Source organism: Dromiciops gliroides, chromosome 2 (assembly GCF_019393635.1).
Source record: "Dromiciops gliroides isolate mDroGli1 chromosome 2, mDroGli1.pri, whole genome shotgun sequence".
Classification (NCBI taxonomy): domain Eukaryota; kingdom Metazoa; phylum Chordata; class Mammalia; order Microbiotheria; family Microbiotheriidae; genus Dromiciops; species Dromiciops gliroides.
Genome location: NC_057862.1, coordinates 424679419 through 424699857, shown reverse-complemented (window position 1 = coordinate 424699857; position 20439 = coordinate 424679419). Strand labels below are relative to the sequence as shown.

General features: G+C 47.4%; 1 protein-coding gene across 1 annotated transcript; it reads right to left on the bottom strand.

Annotated features, from left to right (window-relative positions):
• Positions 1 to 15673: 15673 nt before the first annotated feature.
• On the bottom strand, positions 15674 to 16416 carry LOC122742687 (ferritin heavy chain-like). Its single transcript, XM_043987104.1, has one exon. It carries the CDS (start codon positions 16387 to 16389, stop codon positions 15838 to 15840), a length of 552 nt encoding a protein of 183 aa, XP_043843039.1. The 5' UTR covers positions 16390 to 16416; the 3' UTR covers positions 15674 to 15837.
• Between the last annotated feature and the right edge of the window lie 4023 nt (positions 16417 to 20439).

Below are 20439 nucleotides of genomic sequence, written 5' to 3'. Positions count from 1 at the left end.
TCTTTTCTTTCTTTCTTTTTTTTTTTTTCAGGGCAATGAGGGTTAAGTGACTTGTCCAGTATCACACAGCTAGTAAGTATCAAGTGTCTGAGTCCGGATTTGAACTCAGGTCCTCCTGAATCCAGGGCTGGTGCTTTATCCATTGTGCCACCTAGCTGCTCCGTCCTTAACCTTGTCTTGAGGGTCTCTTTCCTTGTGTGAAGCTTATTCTAGTGGACATATGGCATCTATTACAGGCACCATCTTCCCTCAGGGCCTTTTCTCATCGTAGTATCATCCATATAGAGTGGAAAGGGCCCTTAGAGCCCATCTAGTTCAAACCCTCTACTTTACAAATGAAGAAACTGAGGCCTAAGTCTTAATCAGCAAAGGGAAGACGAACACAGGTCTTTTTGACTCCAAATCAACCAATCAACAAGCATTTACTGTGCATCTAGCATGTAATAGGTGTGGTGCCAAACACTGTCACAAAGAAAGAAAAAAAAAAGAAGTTCCCATTCTCAAGTTCTCATTCTATCAGAGGAGACAGTATATTCATATTCTGTCTAAATACATATATTCAGGGGGGCAGCTAGGTGGTGCAGTGGATAAAGCGCTGGCCCTGGATTCAGGAGGATCTGAGTTCAAGTTCGGTCTCAGACACTTGACACTTACTAGCTGTGTGACCCTGGGCAAGTCACTTAACCCTCATTTCCCTACCCCCCCCCCAAAAAAAAACCAAAACCAAAACAAAACAAATAAATACATATATTCAGAAATATGTTGTTGTTCTTCAGTCATGTCCAACTCTTGGTGACACTATCTGGGGATTTCTTGGTAAAGATTCTGGAGTTCTTTACCATTTTACAGATGAGGAAACAGGATTAAATGACTTTCCCAGGGTTCCACAACCAATAAGTGTCTGAGGCCAGATTTGAACTCAGAAAGATAAGTCTTCCTGACTCCAGGCCCTGAACTCTATCCACAGCACCACCTAGCAGCTCTATTCAGAAATATGTCTACATAAGTCTATTCAGAAATCCATTGTCCTTTCTACAACACCTGCTGCCTCTCATTAATTCTCCCCAAAGGCAGCAATAAACTCACATATTCCTGTTTCTTTTCTTCCTTCCTTCTTCTTTTTGTTTTGAGGCAACGGGGGTTAAGTGACTTGCCTAGGGTCACACAGCTAGTAAGTGCCTGGGGTGAGATTTGAACTCGGGTCCTCATGACTCTAGGGCCAGTGCTCTATCCACTGTGCTACATACTCCTGTTTCAAAGCCTGCTCCAAAGGACCCTTTACATTCTTCCCCAAAGTTGCCTTTTCTCAGTTGAGGTACAGCTCTATCTCTCAGCTCATTGGATGACTGACATAAAAACAACCCAATGAGTTTTCTAGCTCAAATTGCCAGGACCACCCACCACGACAGGTGTTTGGCCCTTTTCCCCCCCAACTCTAGAATCCATGGATATTTTATAATATGAATGCTGTAAACACATATTAATAACAAAAGATGATCTCAACCATCATAGAAAAAGGATAGTGGTTTTCTTCATACAGTTTGTTGCAGTCATGTATCCAAAAGGATGCTGATTTATTATTTTGATCAGACCTGTGCTTTTTGTTGATGGAGGGAATTTAAGTTAGGAAATTACCTCACCTATTTCTCTAATTTATAGGATAAGAGAGTTACCTGGGGACACTGAGAGGTTAAGTGACTTGCCCAGTCATACATCCCATCTTTCTGAGTCAGGATGGGACTCCAGGTGACACAGTGTATAGAGCCCTGGACCCATAGTCAAGAAGACCTGAGTTCAAATCTATCTTCAAACACTGTCTGTCACCTGGGCAAGACACTTAAAAAAAAAAAACCAAACCTCTGCCTCAGTTTCCCCAAGTGTAAAATGTGGCTAACAATAACACCTACTTCCTGTGGCTTTTGTGATGATCAAATGATATAAAATTTGTAAAGTATTTAGCATAGTGCCTGGTTCATAAGAAGTACTATAGAAATGCTTGCTATATTATTATCCAAGTCTTCCTAACTCTAAAGGCAACTCTCTATCAACTCTATTGCAGTACCTCTCTTCAGCCAGTTTCTAATGATCAATTAGCACTTTCTCTGCAGTTCATGATCTTAAAGAGATGTATGGGATGCTGAGGATATGTGATTTGCACAGGGTCACAAAGCCAGTTATTTTTTAGAGAGAGAACTTGAACTCAGGTCTCCTAGGCCTGCAACTCTTTAGAATGACAACAATTATTATTATTTATAGTAAAAATAATAGCCACTGTTGATAATATTGCACAAAGTGCTTTTTCTGAATCTCATTTGATCCTCACAGCAGCCCAGAGAAGTAGGCAGGGCAGGCCTAATTAATCCTATTTTACAGGCGGAGAAACTGAGGATCAGGATAGGTGAAAAAACTTATCCAAGGGGAATGAATGCATTAGGCATGACTGCATCGAAAGGCCCGCATTAAGCACATAGGCATACATTCAATTAGAGCAGAGATGGGACTCAAACTCAAGGCTTCCTCATAACACTGACTTCTGGTCTGAATGAAAGTTGGCTGGGGAGGGGGAAGATTGTTGGAGGCTACCACCAGACACCCAAAGACGTGGAATCTAGTTTTGCAGAAACATCAGGCCACGGCCTATGGAAGCCAATGCACGGAGAGCATCCGAACCATATTGTCTCATCTTGGAACTACTCTCAGCACCTGGGGCTTCTCTCCAACCACCCCTGCAGCCTTCTCAAGCCGGAACATCCTTCTGTGAGAGCCACTCCTCTGTCACTTCAGTGAGTTCCTCCAGAGCCTTCCTTTGGTGGAGGGGCAGCCCAGCTCTCACTGCCCTCCTGGGCCACAGCCTGTTTTCCAGGTTTCAGAACTGTGCTCCCTCATCCAGTACTTCCCCCTTCAAGCTCCTTTGTGTGTTGTCTTCTCCCATTAGAACGTCAGCTCTTTGAGGGCAGGGAATGGCTTCTTGCTAATATGTTAATCTCCAGTGCTTGGCACAGTGCTTAGAACATAGTAAGCACTTAAATGTGTTCTTCCTTCCTTCCTTCCTTCCTCCCTCCCTCCCTTCCTCTTTTCTCTTTCTTTCTTCCTTCCTCCTTTCTCTCTTTCTTTATTCCCTTCTTTCCTTCCTCCCTCCCTCCTTTCTCTTTCTTCCTTTCTTCCTTTCTCTTTCTTCCTTCCTCCTTTCTCTCTCTTTCTCTCTTTATTCCCTTCTTTCCTTCCTTCCTTCCTCCCTCCCTTCCTTTCTCCCTTCTTCTCTCCCTCTCTCCCTCTTTCCTTCCTTCCTCCATTCCTTCCATGTATTTCCTTATATTACCTGACCTCAACAAGAGTTGTGATGGGAGAAGCACATATTCAGGGAAAATGTACTCAGGGGAATTCTATTCCATGCTTTTAATTAAACAATCACTATTCACTGATCCCCAAGTAAGGAACTAAGGGAGAAGTGATAAGGAGAAAAGATACAGTCCTTGCACCCTATCAAAAAGGAATCATAGGGGCAGCTAGATGCCTCAGTGGATAGAGCACCGGCCCTGGAGTCAGGAGTACCTGAGTTCAAATCCGACCTCAGACACTTAACACTTAGTAGCTGTGTGACCCTGGGCAAGTCACTTAACCCCAATTGCCTCACTAAAAAAAAAAACAACAAAACAACAAAAAAAACCCCAAAAAACAAAAAGGAATCATAGTCACAGAATCATGCATCCAGTATGCCTTCAAGGAGTTTAGAAGTTGGTTGGGGGAGAAGAGACTCATACAAATTGAATGGGGAAAAAAAAACAGTAAAAATTGAACAGAAAAAAAAAATATGTAGAAAGGATACAACCGGGGTCCCTTGACTTTAAAACAAAAACAAAACAGTGATTAAGTGCCCAAAGATGGAGACCGACAGGAAGTGCCTTTACTCTAGCCTCTTGAGAAGAGATGGATGGCCCTTATCACCAAGGCTAACCTATCTACTTGTAACCTTGATCACATCTCCTTTTGTCTCCTGAAGGTAGATTGCCCCCCACTATTATCCTTTCACTCTCTGTCTCTGTTTGTCTCTGTATCTGTCTCCCTGTATCTGTCTGTCTGATCTTCAATCTCTCTCTATCTATTGCCTCATTCCCTGCTGCCTACAAACACACACATGTCACTCCCGTCCTTGTACAAAATACCTCACTTGACAATATTATCCCCTCTTATCCTCTGCTTCTCTTCCTTTTCACAACAAAGCTCTGGGAAAAGCTGTCTACACATCTTGCCTTCACTTCCTCTTCTCTTACTCACTTTTCAACTCTTTGCCATGAGGCTTCTGCCCTGCTTGGCTAATTATCACCCATATCCCAGCCTTGACTGTGGGTGTCCCCCAAGATTCAGTTGGAATTCTTTTCTCTATTCTATTGTCAACCCTTTTCAGTTACCATGGGATCAGTCAGCATCTCCATACAACCTCTCCTAAGTGTTGGTCTTGCCTCAGCAACTGCCCATTGGAATTTTGCACTGCATGTTTTTTAGGTATCTCAAACTCAACATGTCCAAAACAATTCATTATCTTTCTCTTCAAATCTATCTCTCTTCCATACTTTCCTGCTACTGTTGAGCACACCACTGTCCTTCCAGTTTGGAATCACTCCCTTCTCCTCTCACACACCCAAATGGTTGCTAAATGTTGTCACTGTATTCCCACAATGTCTCTTTCATCTGCCTCCTCCTTCCCACAGCATCCATTCTAATACAGACTCTCATTACCACTTTTCCAAACTATTGCATCACACTCCCAATTGCCCTCCCTCCTTCATGGTTTCTCCCTTTCTAATCGATCCTCTCCATAGCTACTAAAGTGATAGTCCTGAAGTACAGGTCTGCCTATATCACCATTCTGCTCAAGAAATCCTAACAGATCCCTATTATCTCTCGAATCAAATACAAACGTCTCCATTTGACATTTAAAACCCTTCGCAACCGTGGGACAGCTAGGTGGCGCAGTGGTTAGAGCACCGGCCCTGGAGTCAGCCTCAGACACTTAACACTAGCTGTGTGACCCTAGGCAAGTCACTTAACCCCAATTGCCTCACTTAAAAAAAAAACAAAACCCTTCACAACCCAGGGCCAACCTTCCTATACAGGTACATTTTTCCTTTTAATGCACAGTCTAGTTAAATTGGACTTCCTGCCAGCAACAATCTCTCCCTTAGCACCTTACCTCTGCCATGGCTGTCCCCTGTGCGTGGAAGACATTCCCTCCTTGCCTCTGTTTCTTACAGCCCTTACTTCTTTTCAAAGCTTTGGCCCCACTCGATGCTGGTGTAGTCCTCCCTCCCACTAAAACCCAAATCCTTTATATTGACTTTTCATGTACTTAAATGTGTGCATGGTAGGATGTGAGCTCCTTGTGGGGAGATGCTATTTTATTTCCGTGTGTGTGTGCGCGCGTGCGTGTGTGTGTGTGTGTGTATGTGTGTGTGTGTGTGTGTAAACCCTATCACCCAGCGCAGTGTCTGATCCCAAGCTGGCATTAATAAATGTCTACAGATTGAGATTGTACCTGTTCTTTCCTCTTACAGAGTGTAAACTCCATGAGGGCAGGGACTGTTTCATCTTCTGTCACTGGGCCCCCAGAGCTTAGCACAGCATCTGGCCTATGGTAGATGTTTATATGGTTGTCAATTTATCTATAGGTTGATGTTTGAGGAATTATAGCATCATAGAACCTGTATCCATAGGGAAAGTGCCCATGGATGCTTGATACCTTTAAGCATTTAAGAAAAAAATAAGAGTAACTCCTCACATTTATTGCATTTGATGGCCACAAAATGACGTTATTTCAACTGCTTCTCAGAATCCTGTAGGATGAATAGAACACATACTATTGTTCTTTTTTTATTTTTAAGATGGGGCACCCAAAGCTCAGAAAAGGGAAATGACCTGCCATAGCAAATTAATGGCAGAGAACATTGAGCTCAGGTAACAGGGTGACTTGGAATCATAAGAATATAAGAGTTATGTTGGAATCCCTGATATTCCAAAAAAACTAGCTGTGTGACCTTGTATAAGTCACTTCCCTTCCTCCTTTTTTTTTGGTGGGGCAATGAGGGTTAAATGACTTGCCCAAGGTCACACAGCTAGTAAGTGTCAAGTGTCTGAGGCTGGATTTGAACTCAGGTCCTCCTGAATCCAGGGCCAGTGCTTTATCCACTGCACCACCTAGCTGCTGCCACTTCCCTTCCTCTTAAAAACATTATTCTGAATTTAACAAACAACTAAAATGAGCACTTCCAAATACACAGTAGAACAGAAAAAGAATCTGTATTATATAGAGCTTACTTTTTTAAAAAAAATTTGCTATTTTTATCATAAAAGTATTTTATTATTTTCTAGTAACATGTAGAGATAGTTTTCAACATTTGTTTTTATAAGACTTCTAGTTCCAAATTCCCACCCCCCTTCCCTCCCTCCTCCCCAAGACAGCAAGCAATCTGATATAGGTTATATATGTACAATCACATTAAGCATATTTCTGCATTAGTTAAGAATCAAAGCAAAAGGGGAAAACTTCAAAAAAAAAAGAACAAACAAAAAGTAGAAACAGTATGGTTCAATTTGCATTCAGAATCCACAGTTCTTTTTTCTGAATGTGGAGAACATTTTCCATTATGAGTCCTTTGGAATTGTCTTAGATCATTGCACTGCTGAAAAGAGCTAAGTCTATCACCATTGATCATCTCACAAAGTTGCTGTTACTGTGTACAATGTTCTCTTGGTTCTGCTCATTTCTTTTTCTTTTTTTCTTTCTTTCTTTTTGGTTCTGCTCATTTCACTCAGCATCAGTTCATGTAAGTCTTTCCAGGTTTTCCTGAAATCTGACTAGAGCTTACTTTTCTTTTTAAACATATAATAAACTCAGAATGTAATTTTCAAAGTTTTCTTATTTGTTTGTGATTCTTTATGGCCTTTATGTTCTCTTCTAACTTCCTTTTTCTACATCTGTTTTGGGGTTGTTTTTTTCTGTGAAATGAGGGGATGGTGTTAGGTGTCTTCAAGACCTTTCTAGCTCCAACATTCTGTGATTCCATTGCTGGAGCATCAGATTTAGGTTAAGAGGTGAATGTTTTTCTTTTACACCTAGGGAAAAAAATGATCTAGTCTTGAGCACCCCCCAAAGAGTGAAGGAAGCTGTCCAAAAGACCTTATAGTAGCCACAGCTGAGGGGTAGTCATGGTAATGAGGAAGGAGGAATGCAGGGTCAGAGTGAAAGCTTCTATTCTGTAGGTCTTTAAGTGCAGGTGAGACAGGAAAATTATCAAGATGGCCTCTTCAGGTCCTTGCCTTCAGGGAATGAAGCCTTCCCAAATCATTGGGTGTTGGATGCTTGTTTGGGTTTTGTCAATCAATTAATCAACAAGCATTTGTTAAGTGTTTATTATGTGCTAAGAGCTCAAATCTGAATATTCTGGGTGAACCAGGCAGTCTATCTATTCATCTGCTCCTTTGGTCAATCTGAGGCAGGTCTATTCACTTTGATGGGGAAAAAGATGGAAGGTCACAGGCTTTGATGAAGTGGGGCATTGCAGCCAGATCCCAGATCTCAGACCAGTTTCCTGAATTTAACTACCATGCTCCCAGTGGGTAAGGAGGGAATGGGGAGGGACCCTTAGCTGCTGATCCCAGACCCTACTTTCTTCCTCTTCCCTTTCCCTGCAACTGTGGGAACAAAAGCCCAGGGTCTCTTAAGTGGGGACTTTCCCAAAAAGCTCAAACCTGTTTCCTGGAAGCTGGAACAAGGAACAAACAAGGGAAGAGACAGAGAGACATAGAATAAGACACAGAGATGGAAGCAAAAATTGAGATACATACAGAGAAAAATGGAGACAGAGCTCCAGAGTGACAGAGATAGTGATGGAGGCCGGGAGTCATAGAAGTAAAGACAGACACACAAAAGTACAGAGATACACAGAAATACAGAGAAAGAAATGAAAATAGACACAGAGAAACATGGAGCATATATAGAAAGGGAAGGAGATGTGGAGACAAAAAACTATAAAGAGAGACATGGAGATACCGAGAGACATAGACAGAGCCAGAGAGAAATCCAGATAGACAAAGCTGGATACACAAAGATATGGAGAGATCTACAGAGATAGAGACGTGGGGAAAGACATGAAGATAGAGATTTAGAGAGATAAAGACATAGGCACAGAGACAAGGAGAGACAGAAACCCAGAGGCAGCATGAGGGAACACTGGGGGGAGGTGAGGGTTGTGAGTGTGAGTGTGTGTGTGTGGGGGGGGGTGGAGCTGGCCAGCTTGGTTGCTGCTGTTTCCGCTGCATGGCCGTTATCAGCCGCCTGCCAGATGTTCAGATCCGATGCCAATGTCAGGGAAGTAAATGCCGAGTGGGGTCAAGGCTGGAGGGCCGAGGGAGCCTCAGCTGCTGGCCCGGGAAGGGGGGTGCAGGAGGTTCTAAGCGGCCACTTCCCTCTCTCCGCTGCCCCCCCTCCCGAGTCATTAATCCTGGGGGGCTACTTCAGGTTCTGGGGACTCCCATGCCCCACCGCCTTCTCTGTGGCCTTGAGAATTTTCTCCCCAAGGCCCCCTGCCTCCATGGCTCCTCCTGGCCTGACCACCCAGGGAAAGGGGACCCCAGGGGAGATGGAAGAAGTAGGGAGCTCACACCTCTGTAGAGAGACAGGCACTGTCCAGTGAGAGAGTGGGAAGAGGGGAGTCAGGGCAGAAAGCAGACCCCATCGCCTGATGCAGGGCTCCCCACTCCTCTCAAAAGCCCAGATTCAGGAAGGAGAGGGGAGATTGTTTTCCCTCTCACACAAAAATGGAAATGGACAGCCGTGAACACAAGCAGACATACAGCTAGACACATTCCTAGGTAGGTATACACAGAAAGAGCTACACACACACACAGAGCCAGATACACACAGATCTGTCCACATGGACAGATACTAGCATAGACATGTACACACATGACAGGGACATGCAGATATATAGACACAGACACATGGGCAGATGTGCACACAAAGACAGACACATGGAAAAAACATACATCCTCACAGACATGCATATGAGCAGACTTACATAAACAAAATGATAAGTATAGGCTCAGAGATAGTTATGCACACACATATATAGACATGAAATGGACACAAGGACATTGAAACACAAATAGAGATACTCATTCAGAGACACACAGAAAGATGCCCATGTATGTGTATGCACATAGATTCATAGAAAGGCGACAGATACATGGACATTGATAGAAATGCATCCACAAAAACTGTACTGAGAATTGCATCATTGTGGACAGGTAAATACGGGCGTGAATGCATAGACAGAACCATGGACTCCATGATTACAGACAAATATGTGTGCACACATGTACACATACATGTATACACACACAGAGAAAGATTTGTGATCACAGTCACGAGCAGACGTACACCTTGAGAACTGGAAGGGGACCTCTAATTCCATCTGGTCCAATGAGGATAAACATGAACACACAGAAGAGACACAAACACAGGCACCGACAAAGGGACAGAGAAAGAAGCAAATACAGAAACAGACATAACACGCGAACATCCATCCATATATACATCCAGTGGCATGGACAAAGGCTACACGCAGACTTGTGGACAGACTTGTGCATACACAAATCCTCCCACGTGACCACAAAAGCCGATGACCATGCAGACACATGGTCAGACACAGAGCCACTGTCACTCTCGGCTCCTGGCTCTTCCTGCCTTCTCCATGCCTATGTCTTAGGCTCTCTTTAATCCTAGTGTCTTCCCTCTGAGAAGGGCTCCCCTCCAAATTAGCCCGTGAATGTCTTGTTCACACATGGTAGTTTTCATGTTGTCTCTCTCTCTCTCCCATTAGACCGGGAGCTCCTCGGGAGCGTCTCCCCTCCTCCTCCCCCACCCCCATGCCCAGACCTCCTGACCAGCTTTCAGTTCCTTGATCAGTCCATGCTTTGGGGGAGCTCCTATTTTCTTACCCCCCCTCCCCCAACCCACCCCCAGTCTGTGTGACTGCTCTAACTGAACGGTGAGCCACCCACCTGCCACCCACCCCAAGGCCAGCAGGCCCCTGGTGATGGGGGTCCAGACAAGGCTGGACCTGGAGGCAGGGAGGTACTGGAGGTACCGGGACCTGTTCTCCTTCCTGCTCCTGCGGGTGGTCGAAGCATCACAGGTCCGCCAGTCCCTGGGGAGTGTTGCTCCCCTTCCTGCCTCCCTCCCCCTCCCCCTCCCCCCCATCCCCAGAGCCAGGCCCTGGAGTTCCCACCATGTGGGGGGTGGGGCAGGTCCAGCTCAGCCACTTGGGATGGGGGGAGCAGTGAGGTGCAGCCTTGAAGGCCAGCTGAACCTCCCTCAGGGCCCTTATCTTCATCCCCCATTATCGGGCGGGGTCGGGCCCTTCTCTTCCCTGAGGCACGTTTCTGGAGCGTGCCGGCCCCAGCTGTGGGCCCACTACCGTGGGCGGCTTATCTCATCTCCTTCCCCACCCCAGTCCTGCCCCGCACCCCCGGGGATAGGACTCACTTGGGGTGACCCAGCCTTGCCTCACGAATTCCTTCCCCACCGAGGCAGTACCCCCCCCCAAAGGTCTTTTTTTGTCTCGTCTCTAATCCCATCCTCCCTCTGAGGACTCCTGCACCCATCTTCCAGTCTGGCTCTTTCTCTTCCTCTTTAGGCCTGTTACCCTTTCGGTACATCTCTGTTTCTGTCTTTGTTTCCTTCTCCCTCTCTCTCCAACTCTGTTTTTGTCTCTCCCTGGGTAGCTCAGTGCTTCTGCGTCTGCTTCTCTATGCTGTTCTAGGTCTCCGCCTCTCCGTGTCTGTCCGTCTGACAAACTCTGTTTTTCTGTCTCTGTGTGACATTCTTTGTCTTCTGGTTTTCTACTCCAGTCCAAGGGCCTCACGGTGTCTTGAACACGGGTCCGAGGGTAAAATCCTCCCCAATGATGGGAGTCTGTGGATTACTTATCCCTTTGTCTCTTTTCTCCTATTTTATTTTCCAGTTAGGAGAAATACAGGCTTTAGGCAAGTAGCCCTCTTTCCCAGATTCCAGGGGGTCCAGGCACCCCAGACTTCCCAGGGAGGGGGATCCTGGAGGAGGCTGAGCTGTGTGTGCCCTTGAGGCCTGGGGTGAAGGCCAGGGAACTAGCAATGATGGAACAACTGCTGTCGCCCGGACAGGCAAGGGCCTTGGGTGGGTAATGGATGTTCTGGCCCCGATGACACCAGGAGCCACGAAGATGAGTGCCTAGCCGGCTGACGTGGGAGACTCGGCCTGACATGGTCCAGCCCACTTCAGCTTTGGAGAAAGAATTTCACCCTCTGAGGGACATAGCAGGTGAGTGTCCCAGAGGGCCCCAAAGAAGGGCAGACACTGAACCCCCATCAGGGGCTACAGAGACAGAAAGAGGCACAACAAGAGATGTGCAGTCAGTCAGGGAAGTATGAGGGGAAAGAGTGACAGAGAGAGAGAAGAGGGGGAGGGAGAGAAAGAGAAAGAGAGAGAGAGAGAGAGAGAGAGAGAGAGAGAGAGAGAGAGAGAGAGAGAGAGAGAGAGGAGGGGGGAGGGAGAGAATGAGAGAGAGGAAATCTAGTACGGGAAAAAAAAATTAATTGATCAATCCATGAGTATCTATCACATACCTATGTGCCAGGCACTGTGCTGTGTGCTGGAGATTAAAGGACAAAAATGAAAGGCCTTCCCTCAAGGAACTTACATTCTTTTTTTTTTTTTTTTTGCCGGGCAATGAGGGTTAAGTGACTTGCCCAGGGTCACACAGCTAGTAAGTGTCAAGTGTCTGAGGCTGGATTTGAACTCAGGTACTCCTGACTCCAGGGCTGGTGCTCTATCCACTGTGCCATCTAGCTGCCCCAGGAGCATACATTCTAAAGGGGGTGTCAACTCATACATATTCAGGCATAGAGAAGACAAGTTCAAATCCAGTGCCATGGTAACCATGGAAAAGGCACTGGCAGCTGCGGAGCTGGGACAGGAGTGAGTGAGGGGAACACAGAGTGTACTCTTGAGCTCGCACCCACGAACACAGAAGGTAAGAGGATCATAGGCCCTAGAAGCTGGGAGGGGCAGTACTTTAGAAATAATCTTCCCCAACCCCCTCCTTTTACAGATGAGGAACCTGAAGCCCAGAAAGGTGATTTGTCCAGTCACATGAATTTGAATTCAGGGCTCCTGGACTGCATATCCAGGGTCCTTATCAACAACAGCTGCTCCCTTGGATCCTTAGGGAGCCTGTCATCCTGTAGGCCAAGCCAGGTTAAATCCGCTGCTAGGTGGCCAGGCAATGGGAGGAGTCCCTACTGTTTGTAGCCCCCCACACCCTGATCCTCCACAAAGGCTCCCTGGGCATGCCCCTCCACAGGGCCTCAAGACAGGTGGGCAGAGCCAGGTGAGACTGCAGCATCAACCTCCCGAGTGTGACCAGGAAGCCAGGCAATAAGTTCTGGGAGCTCCAACCATCTCCCCACCCCTTCCCAAGGAGGAGAGGAGGGGGAGAAGGGAGAGGAGGAGGGGGGCAGAGGAGGAAGGGGGGAGGAGAGGAGGGGGGAGGAGAGGAGGGAGAGGAGGAGAGGAGAGTAGGGGGGAGGAGAGGAGGAAGGGGGAGGAGAGGAAGAGGAGGAGAGGAGGGAGAGGAGGAGGGGGGGCAGAGGAGGAGGAGGGGGAGGAAGGGGAGGAGGAGGGGGAAGAGAGGAGGAGCAGGAGGAGAGGAGGGAGAGGAGAGGAGGAGGAGGGGGAGGAGAGGAGGAGGAAGGGGAGGAGAGGAGGAGCAGGAGGAGAGGAGGGAGAGGAGAGGAGGAGGAGGGGGAGGAGGAGGAGAGGAGGAAGGGGGGAGGAGAGGAGGAGGGGGGAGGAAGGGGGAGGAGGGGAGGAGGAGGAGAGGAGGGAGAGGAGGAGGGGGAGGAGAGGAGGAGGGGGAGGAGCAGGAGGAGAGGAGGGAGAGGAGAGGAGGAGGGGGTAGGAGAGGAGGAGGGGGAGGAAGGGGGGAGGAGAGGAAGAGGAGGAGAGGAGGGAGAGGAGGAGGGGGGCAGAGGAGGAGGAGGGGGAGGAAGGGGAGGAGGAGGGGGAAGAGAGGAGGAGCAGGAGGAGAGGAGGGAGAGGAGAGGAGGAGGAGGGGGAGGAGAGGAGGAGGAAGGGGAGGAGAGGAGGAGCAGGAGGAGAGGAGGGAGAGGAGAGGAGGAGGAGGGGGAGGAGGAGGAGAGGAGGAAGGGGGGAGGAGAGGAGGAGGGGGAGGAAGGGGGAGGAGGGGAGGAGGAGGAGAGGAGGGAGAGGAGGAGGGGGAGGAGGGGGAGGAGAGGAGGAAGGGGGAGGAGAGGAAGAGGAGGAGAGGAGGGAGAGGAGGAGGGGGGCAGAGGAGGAGGAGGGGGAGGAAGGGGAGGAGGAGGGGGAAGAGAGGAGGAGCAGGAGGAGAGGAGGGAGAGGAGAGGAGGAGGAGGGGGAGGAGAGGAGGAGGAAGGGGAGGAGAGGAGGAGCAGGAGGAGAGGAGGGAGAGGAGAGGAGGAGGAGGGGGAGGAGGAGGAGAGGAGGAAGGGGGGAGGAGAGGAGGAGGGGGAGGAAGGGGGAGGAGGGGAGGAGGAGGAGAGGAGGGAGAGGAGGAGGGGGAGGAGAGGAGGAGGGGGAGGAGCAGGAGGAGAGGAGGGAGAGGAGAGGAGGAGGGGGTAGGAGAGGAGGAGGGGGAGGAAGGGGGGAGGAGAGGAGGAGGGGGGCAGAGGAGGAGGAGGAGGAGGAGAAAGGAGCAAGGCCTTCCCCCCTCTCTCCTGGCTTGGCCTACGAAGGCTCAGCCTGTGGTGGGGCTTCCTGTTTGCCGGAAGCTGGCCCTCTTTGGAGGCCCGGGAAGCAGCAAGCCTGAGCCAAGAGGATGATGGCAGCACCCGGACCTTCCGGGAAATGCCGCCAAGTGCCCCCTGGACCCTCCCCTGCTCTTAAAAATAGCTGCATTTCTGTTGCCCTGCTCGAAATGGCCAGCACTGAAGTGGCCAGTGGAAACTTCCTGTACGGCCTCGTCCCTCAGGGACAGGGCTGGGGCTGATCCAGGCAGCTGAGGACACAAAGTCTTCAGGGGGAAATTGTGAGAGGAAGCAGGAGGCAGCACTAGTTCTCTCCCCCTTCCAACAGTAGGGTAAATGCTAGGGTCCCCCAGCCACCCGAGTCTCTGCAGAGAAAAGAGCAGGGTGGGATGGGGGCTGATGGAGTGGGAGAGGGGATGGCATGTCTAATTTTACTGAGCCAGGGCCCCTGCTGGCAGGAGCCACAAAAATCATTCCAGCCATGCCTCTGATTCCAGCAGGGCCTGTCTCTAAACCAGTCGCAGAGGCAAGGGCAGGCCCAACTCCTGGCGGGTACGTGTGACTCATGTCTTCCTAGAATCCTGGGCTTAGAGCTTGAAGAGATGTCAGGAACCATCTAGAGCAACCTCATCGTTTTTACAGAAGAGGAAAATGAGTTCATGGGTAGTAGGTGCCAATGGCATTAATCATAGGGGTCCCGTAGCAAGTCGCCATCTCACAGAAGTGAGAGGTATTTCAGAACCAAATGGGTTTTTAAAACCATAGTCTATGGATGGTTAGCAGTGGGAGGGCCCTTGGAACACAGACATTAGAAGAGAGAAAAGCCTTTAGGAATCATGTTCACACACAGACATGCGCTGTCTCATACATTTTACAGAGGAAGACACAGGTGCAAACAATGACAGGAGATCCCAGTGTCCTCTCTCCTGGCTAGGACAGTTTTTATCACCTCATGGCCTCGATTTGCTGGGAGAAAGTACATCTTTATGGCTAACCATAAGGAGCTTCAGAAGTCCAGGAACTTACCCCATAAGCAAGGGCCTAGGGACCAGGTATTTGGGGGTGGAAAGGAGAGACTTTCCACCTGATGGTAGTTCTGGTATCTATCAAAGGGGCCTGGAGCTGGCAGAAGGAGCTGTAGAAGGATGGAGGGTGCAGTAGTAGCCATGGTGAGGCCTTCCACATGGGCCTGGTTGCCAAGGAAACATTTCTCCAGGAGCCCCTAGGCTCAGCCACGGGGCTCTCACCACCTCCTCCTCACAGGTCGGTCCTCGTGAGTGAGCCAGGTGCCACTGCTGACCAACAGCACTGCGTGGACAAGGCCGGGAATAGATGACCGGGACAGGGAATGTAGACTAGGGGAGATTTAGGCCAGAGCCTAGTTTTAGGAGCCTGTGAAGAGGGGGGCCCGGAATTCTAAGCATCTTTCCTCTTGAAGCTTCAGGGCTTCTGGAAAATGAGAAGGGACGGACTAGAGGACCCTTTTAAAGTGCCTTTGGTTTCTAAGAGTCCATGTCGAGAGGCAGACTGATATAGTGGTCAGGGTGCTGGGGTGGGGGCAGAGGGAGAAGGGTCTTGCCAGACATGAGGAAGACCAGAGTTCAAATCCTACTTCTGACACTAGCTGTGTGGACATGGATTAGCACCTAATCCTTCTGAGCCTAAGGTTCCTCCTCTGTAAAATGGGAATATTTCCCTCACAGGGTTGCTTTAAAGCTTAAAAGAGACAATTTAAGTAAAGTGCCTTTTAAACTTGAAAGCACTAAATCAACCAGTTGTACTTTATAAACCCTTCCAATCCAAAGGTTTTCCAGCACTAATGTTTTCTGTTGTCATGTTCCCTTTTACTTTCTTTTTTTTTTTTCATCAGTACCAAGTCACTTTATTGGGATGTGAATGGTGGTAGTTTTTTGGTACAGATTATGAAAAGGTCAGATAACCAAAATATGCATGCACTGAAAGACAGGAGGAGTGGCACCCACAGTTCCCAGGTGTGGGGGAAGCCAGGTGTGTGGCTTAGCTCTCGTTGTCACTGTCTCCAAGGGTGTGCTTGTCAAAAAGATATTCCGCCATGCCAGAATCGGGGGCCCCCATTTTGCGCAGGTTGGTTACGTGATCACCCAGTTGTTTGATGGACTTTACCTGTTCGTCCAGGTAGTGGGTTTCGATGAAATCACATAAATGGGGGTCATTTTTGTCAGTTGCCAGTTTGTGCAATTCCAGTAAAGACTGATTGACATTTTTTTCCAAGTGCAGAGCACACTCCATTGCGTTCAGTCCGCTCTCCCAGTCATCGGGGTCTGGTTTCTTGATGTCCTGCAGGAAGATGCGGCCACCGCGCTGGTTCTGCAGCTTCATCAGCTTCTCAGCGTGCTCCCGCTCCTCGTGGGACTGGTGCAGGAAATACTTGGCAAAGTTCTTCAGGGCCACATCATCTCGGTCGAAGTAGTAAGATGTAGACAGGTAGACGTAGGAGGTGTAGAGTTCCAGGTTGATCTGCCGGTTGATGGCGGCCTCAGAGTCCTGGTGGTAGTTCTGTCGCACCTGAGAGGGAGACGAGGTCGTCATGGCGGCGGAGATGGTGGAGGAGGCTTAGACGAGGAGGCAGAGGGAGGAGGCGGCTGCGCAGCGGCTGCGGCTGAGGCTGGGGCGGCGGCGGCGGACGGCTGCTGCTTGAACGGTAGGACGGAGAAGTGTTGGTTAGTGGAGGTGAAGGTGGAGAGGTGGCTAAGGGCGGCTCCGGCCGGGAATCGAGCAGCGGGTTCCGTTCAAGCACTGTTGAAGCAGGAAACCGCAGCGACTCCCCTTCCCTGCGCTTCTGGCCTCCCTTTTACTTTCAACATTCTATAGTTGAAGGCAGTGGGGTCAACCTTAAAAAGAAAGTGTACCAGGAAATGGTGCATCAGACTTAGAAAAACCATGTATGTAGGGGCAGTTAGGTGTTGCAGTGGATAGAGCACTGGGTCTGTAGTCAGGAAGACGCATTTTCCCGAGTTCAAATCTGGCCTCAGACACTTCCTTGCTGTGTGACTCTGGGCAAGTCACTTAACTCTGTTTGCCTCAGTTTCCTCATCTGTAAAATGGCAAGCCACTCTAGTATCTTTGCCAAGAAAACTTCAAATGGGATCACAAAGAATCAGAAACTGCTGAGCAACAATGTTTTATTGTATTTTTTAATGTAATAAACATTTTTATTTATAGCTTTGGGTTCCAATTTTTATCCCCCCTTCCCTCATTTTATTATATTTTTATTTATTTTGTTAAATATTTCCCAGTTACATTTTGGGGATGTTTTGGGCCATGTGCTTGAAAACTCTGGTCTAAGGTCTCTCCTAGATCTAGCATTGTTCTTCTTAAATTCCATCTAGTTTTAACATTCTTTGAATCCTTATGAAGGTGATGCCTCATTCCTTCTTTAGAGATATTTTGATCCTAGCCTGTCTTCCCATCATTCTCACTCCCTCAGCCTCCCCCACTCTCAATCTTAAACTTGTCGTATTGACACAGCTGTTTCTATTCCTAAAACTCTTCTAATTCAGCTCAAAGTGGACATGAGTCATCTCTACCTTTACTATCTTGTTCCACATGAGAGCCCAGCCAGGCTCCCAGACACCTCCTCGAAGTGGCGTCCTCTACCCTGGAGACGGTGTTTCTTGAGGGCTCCACATTAGGCACTGAAATACCTGAACCACCATGGGCAAGTCATTTGGGGCCTGTTTCTTCTGTAAAGGAGGAGTTGAGTAAGACCTAGACTAGAACAAGAACAGAACGTCCTAATGTTGTGTTCTAAGGTCTCTTCCAGCCCTGACTTTCTTTCATAGTACTGACACTGTATATTGTTTATTCTATTATTTTATGTTCTAAGATCTGATCTTAGAACATATGATTTTATGTTCCAGTTCTGATCTTCTTTGTTCTAATGACAAGTATTTATTAAGCGCTCACTATCTGCCAGTCACCGGTACCAAGGCCTAAGAATGTAAAGACAAAAACCAAACAATCCTTGCCTTCAAGAAGTTTACAATCTACAGGGCAAAGAACACGCAAACATAAGAAACATATACACATGTATGTATGCATGTATGCAAATACATATGTATGTTACGAGGATTTTTTTGAGAGACTAGAGCATCTCAGGAAATAACAGAGCCATGCGTAGGTGAAATTTGAGTCAACCTTTGAAGGAAACCAGTGATTCTAAGAGCCAGAAGGAAGAAGTACATTAAAAGTATAGAATGATCTAAGTGAGACAGTCTGGGCAAAGGTATGGAGATGGGAAATGGAAATGTTAAGTATAAGGAATAGTAAGTCCAGTTTAGCTGGATTGTAGACAGTATTAAGTAGAGTCAGATTATTAAGGGCCTTAAATGCCAAGTAAAGGAAATGTTTATTTTGTCTTAGAGGCACTAAGGAGCTACTGGAATTTTGTTTTTATTTTGGGCGGGGCAATGAGGGTTAAGTGACTTGCCCAGGGTCACACAGCTAGTAAGTGTCAAGTGTCTGAGGTCAGAATTGAACACAGGTCCTCCCGACTCCAGGGCCAGTTGCTTTATCCACAGCACCACCCAACTGCCCCACCACTGGAGCTTTTTTTGTGTGTGTGTGAGGCAATTGGGGTTATCCACTGGAGCTTTTTGAGAAGGGTATTGACTGGGTCAGAGTGGTTTTTTAGGAGTATTTGCAGTCATGTAGGAGATGAATTAGAGAGGGGAGAGATTTGAAGTAGGGAAAACAACTAGGTTATGGCAATAGTCTAAGCAAGAAGTGACTGAGTAGGTTGGTGACTGAGTGGGGAAGAGACAAACAAGAGATGTTATGGAGGTGCATCAATTTTTATTTTTTAATTTTTTTTATTTTTAGTGAGGCAATTGAGGTTAAGTGACTTGCCCAGGGTCACACAGCTAGTAAGTGTTAAGTGTCTGAAGCCAGATTTGAACTCAGGGACTCCTGACTCCAGGGCTGGTGCTCTATCCACTGCGCCACCTAGCTGCCCCAGGAGGTGTACCAATTAATTGGATATGAGAGGTGAGAGAGAATAAAGACAAGGATGACTCCACGGTTACAAACCTGCGTGAATGGAACGAGAGTGGTGCACACCCAGAAATAGGGGTATTAGGGATGAGTCATAGGTTTTTTGAGGAAGCATGAGTTATTTTTGGACATATTGAGTTTGAGATACCCATGGGCCATCCAGTTGGAAATGTCTAATAGGCAGTTGGTGTTGTAGAACTAGATTTTGAAACATTAAAGCTGGATTTATAGATCTGGGAGTCATCTGCAAAATGGTAAGAATTGTTAGAACATTCTATATTCTAAAGTCCTTTTTAAAGCTGACATTCTTTGTTCTAACATTCTAGTCTCACTATTTTATCACCTTTGCTCCATATTCTATCTCAAAAGGTTCCTTCTAGCTTGAAATCCCAGAATTTTATGACAGTTTGTGGGAAACTGCCAGAGGAATTCTTCTATCATTAGAGGTTATGAGGAAAATGTGGGCATGAGAATCTCCAATTAGTCCACAGGGTCAACACGTTTTGTCTCTGTTGGGACTGTTAAGCAGTGGCATGGCATAAGCTGAGTTTGCTGTGCCAAATCTAGCCTGGAACAGGACCTTATGTTGCAAGGTAGATTTTGACCTGAAAGGCTTAGCAATTGGGAGGAATTCCCTCTGAGACACACATGACTATCAAGTCTCCTTTTGAAGACCTCAGGTTATTGGGAGTTCACCACTTCCCTGAGACGGTAGTCAAGATGGAGTGAACAGAGTGCCAAGATTGGAATCAGGAAGATCTAGATTCAAATCCTGCCTCTGAAGTTTACTAGTGATAGGGCTCAGGGCAAGTTACTTAATACCGAAACAAAAGGGTTGTTCTCTGAAGTGCCTTCTATCCAGTTCTAAATAAATCTATGATCTTGTGATGCACAGTGTCACGGACATAGTTGTGACTGTCCTGAAGGGAAACTCACCTCAACATGCACACATGTATAGACATACTACATACATATATAGTATAATATATACTACATAGTACATATGTATATACCAAATCACTTATGCTGAAGAATGTTCAACAGAAAGTCAGGGGAGTAATTCTAGTTCTGTTTTCCCCAAACCAAAGCAATAGTAGAATGAAAATAGTGGGGCGCTTGGGAGTACTGGCTGCAGCCATGAACGAGTTCCTTCCTCACTACCTCTGGACTTTAGCCTCCTTGGTTATACAATGGGGGGTGGGGGGAAGGTGGGAGGAGGGGGGTCAGAGGTAGAATCACAAATCATGGGTATTTATACCTTTAATTACCTACTTCACAGGGTTGTCATAAGGAAAAGCTTTGTAACTTGGAGAGCTCAGAGAATGGGAGCTATAATGACATCTGCTTGGTGCAGGGACAAGAGTTGGAGAAACCTAAAAGCAGACTTCTTTATAGGCTGATGTGTGGATCTATTTTTTTCTCCCAAGAGGAAAAAAAGAGGCCTCCCCTGCTCCTATGTGGGTCCCAATGGGTTAACATTCATTCTTGTATGAAAACTTCCATATAGTACAATGCTTGCCAAAGTGGTGTATGAGTATACTCAGATTCAGGGAGGGCCTGAAGCTGGATCAGTGTGGTTTACTAGAT

Bases quoted from the DNA above. Each gene is read 5' to 3' on its own strand.
- LOC122742687 (XM_043987104.1), bottom strand. From the start codon at position 16,389: ATGACGACCTCGTCTCCCTCTCAGGTGCGACAGAACTACCACCAGGAC.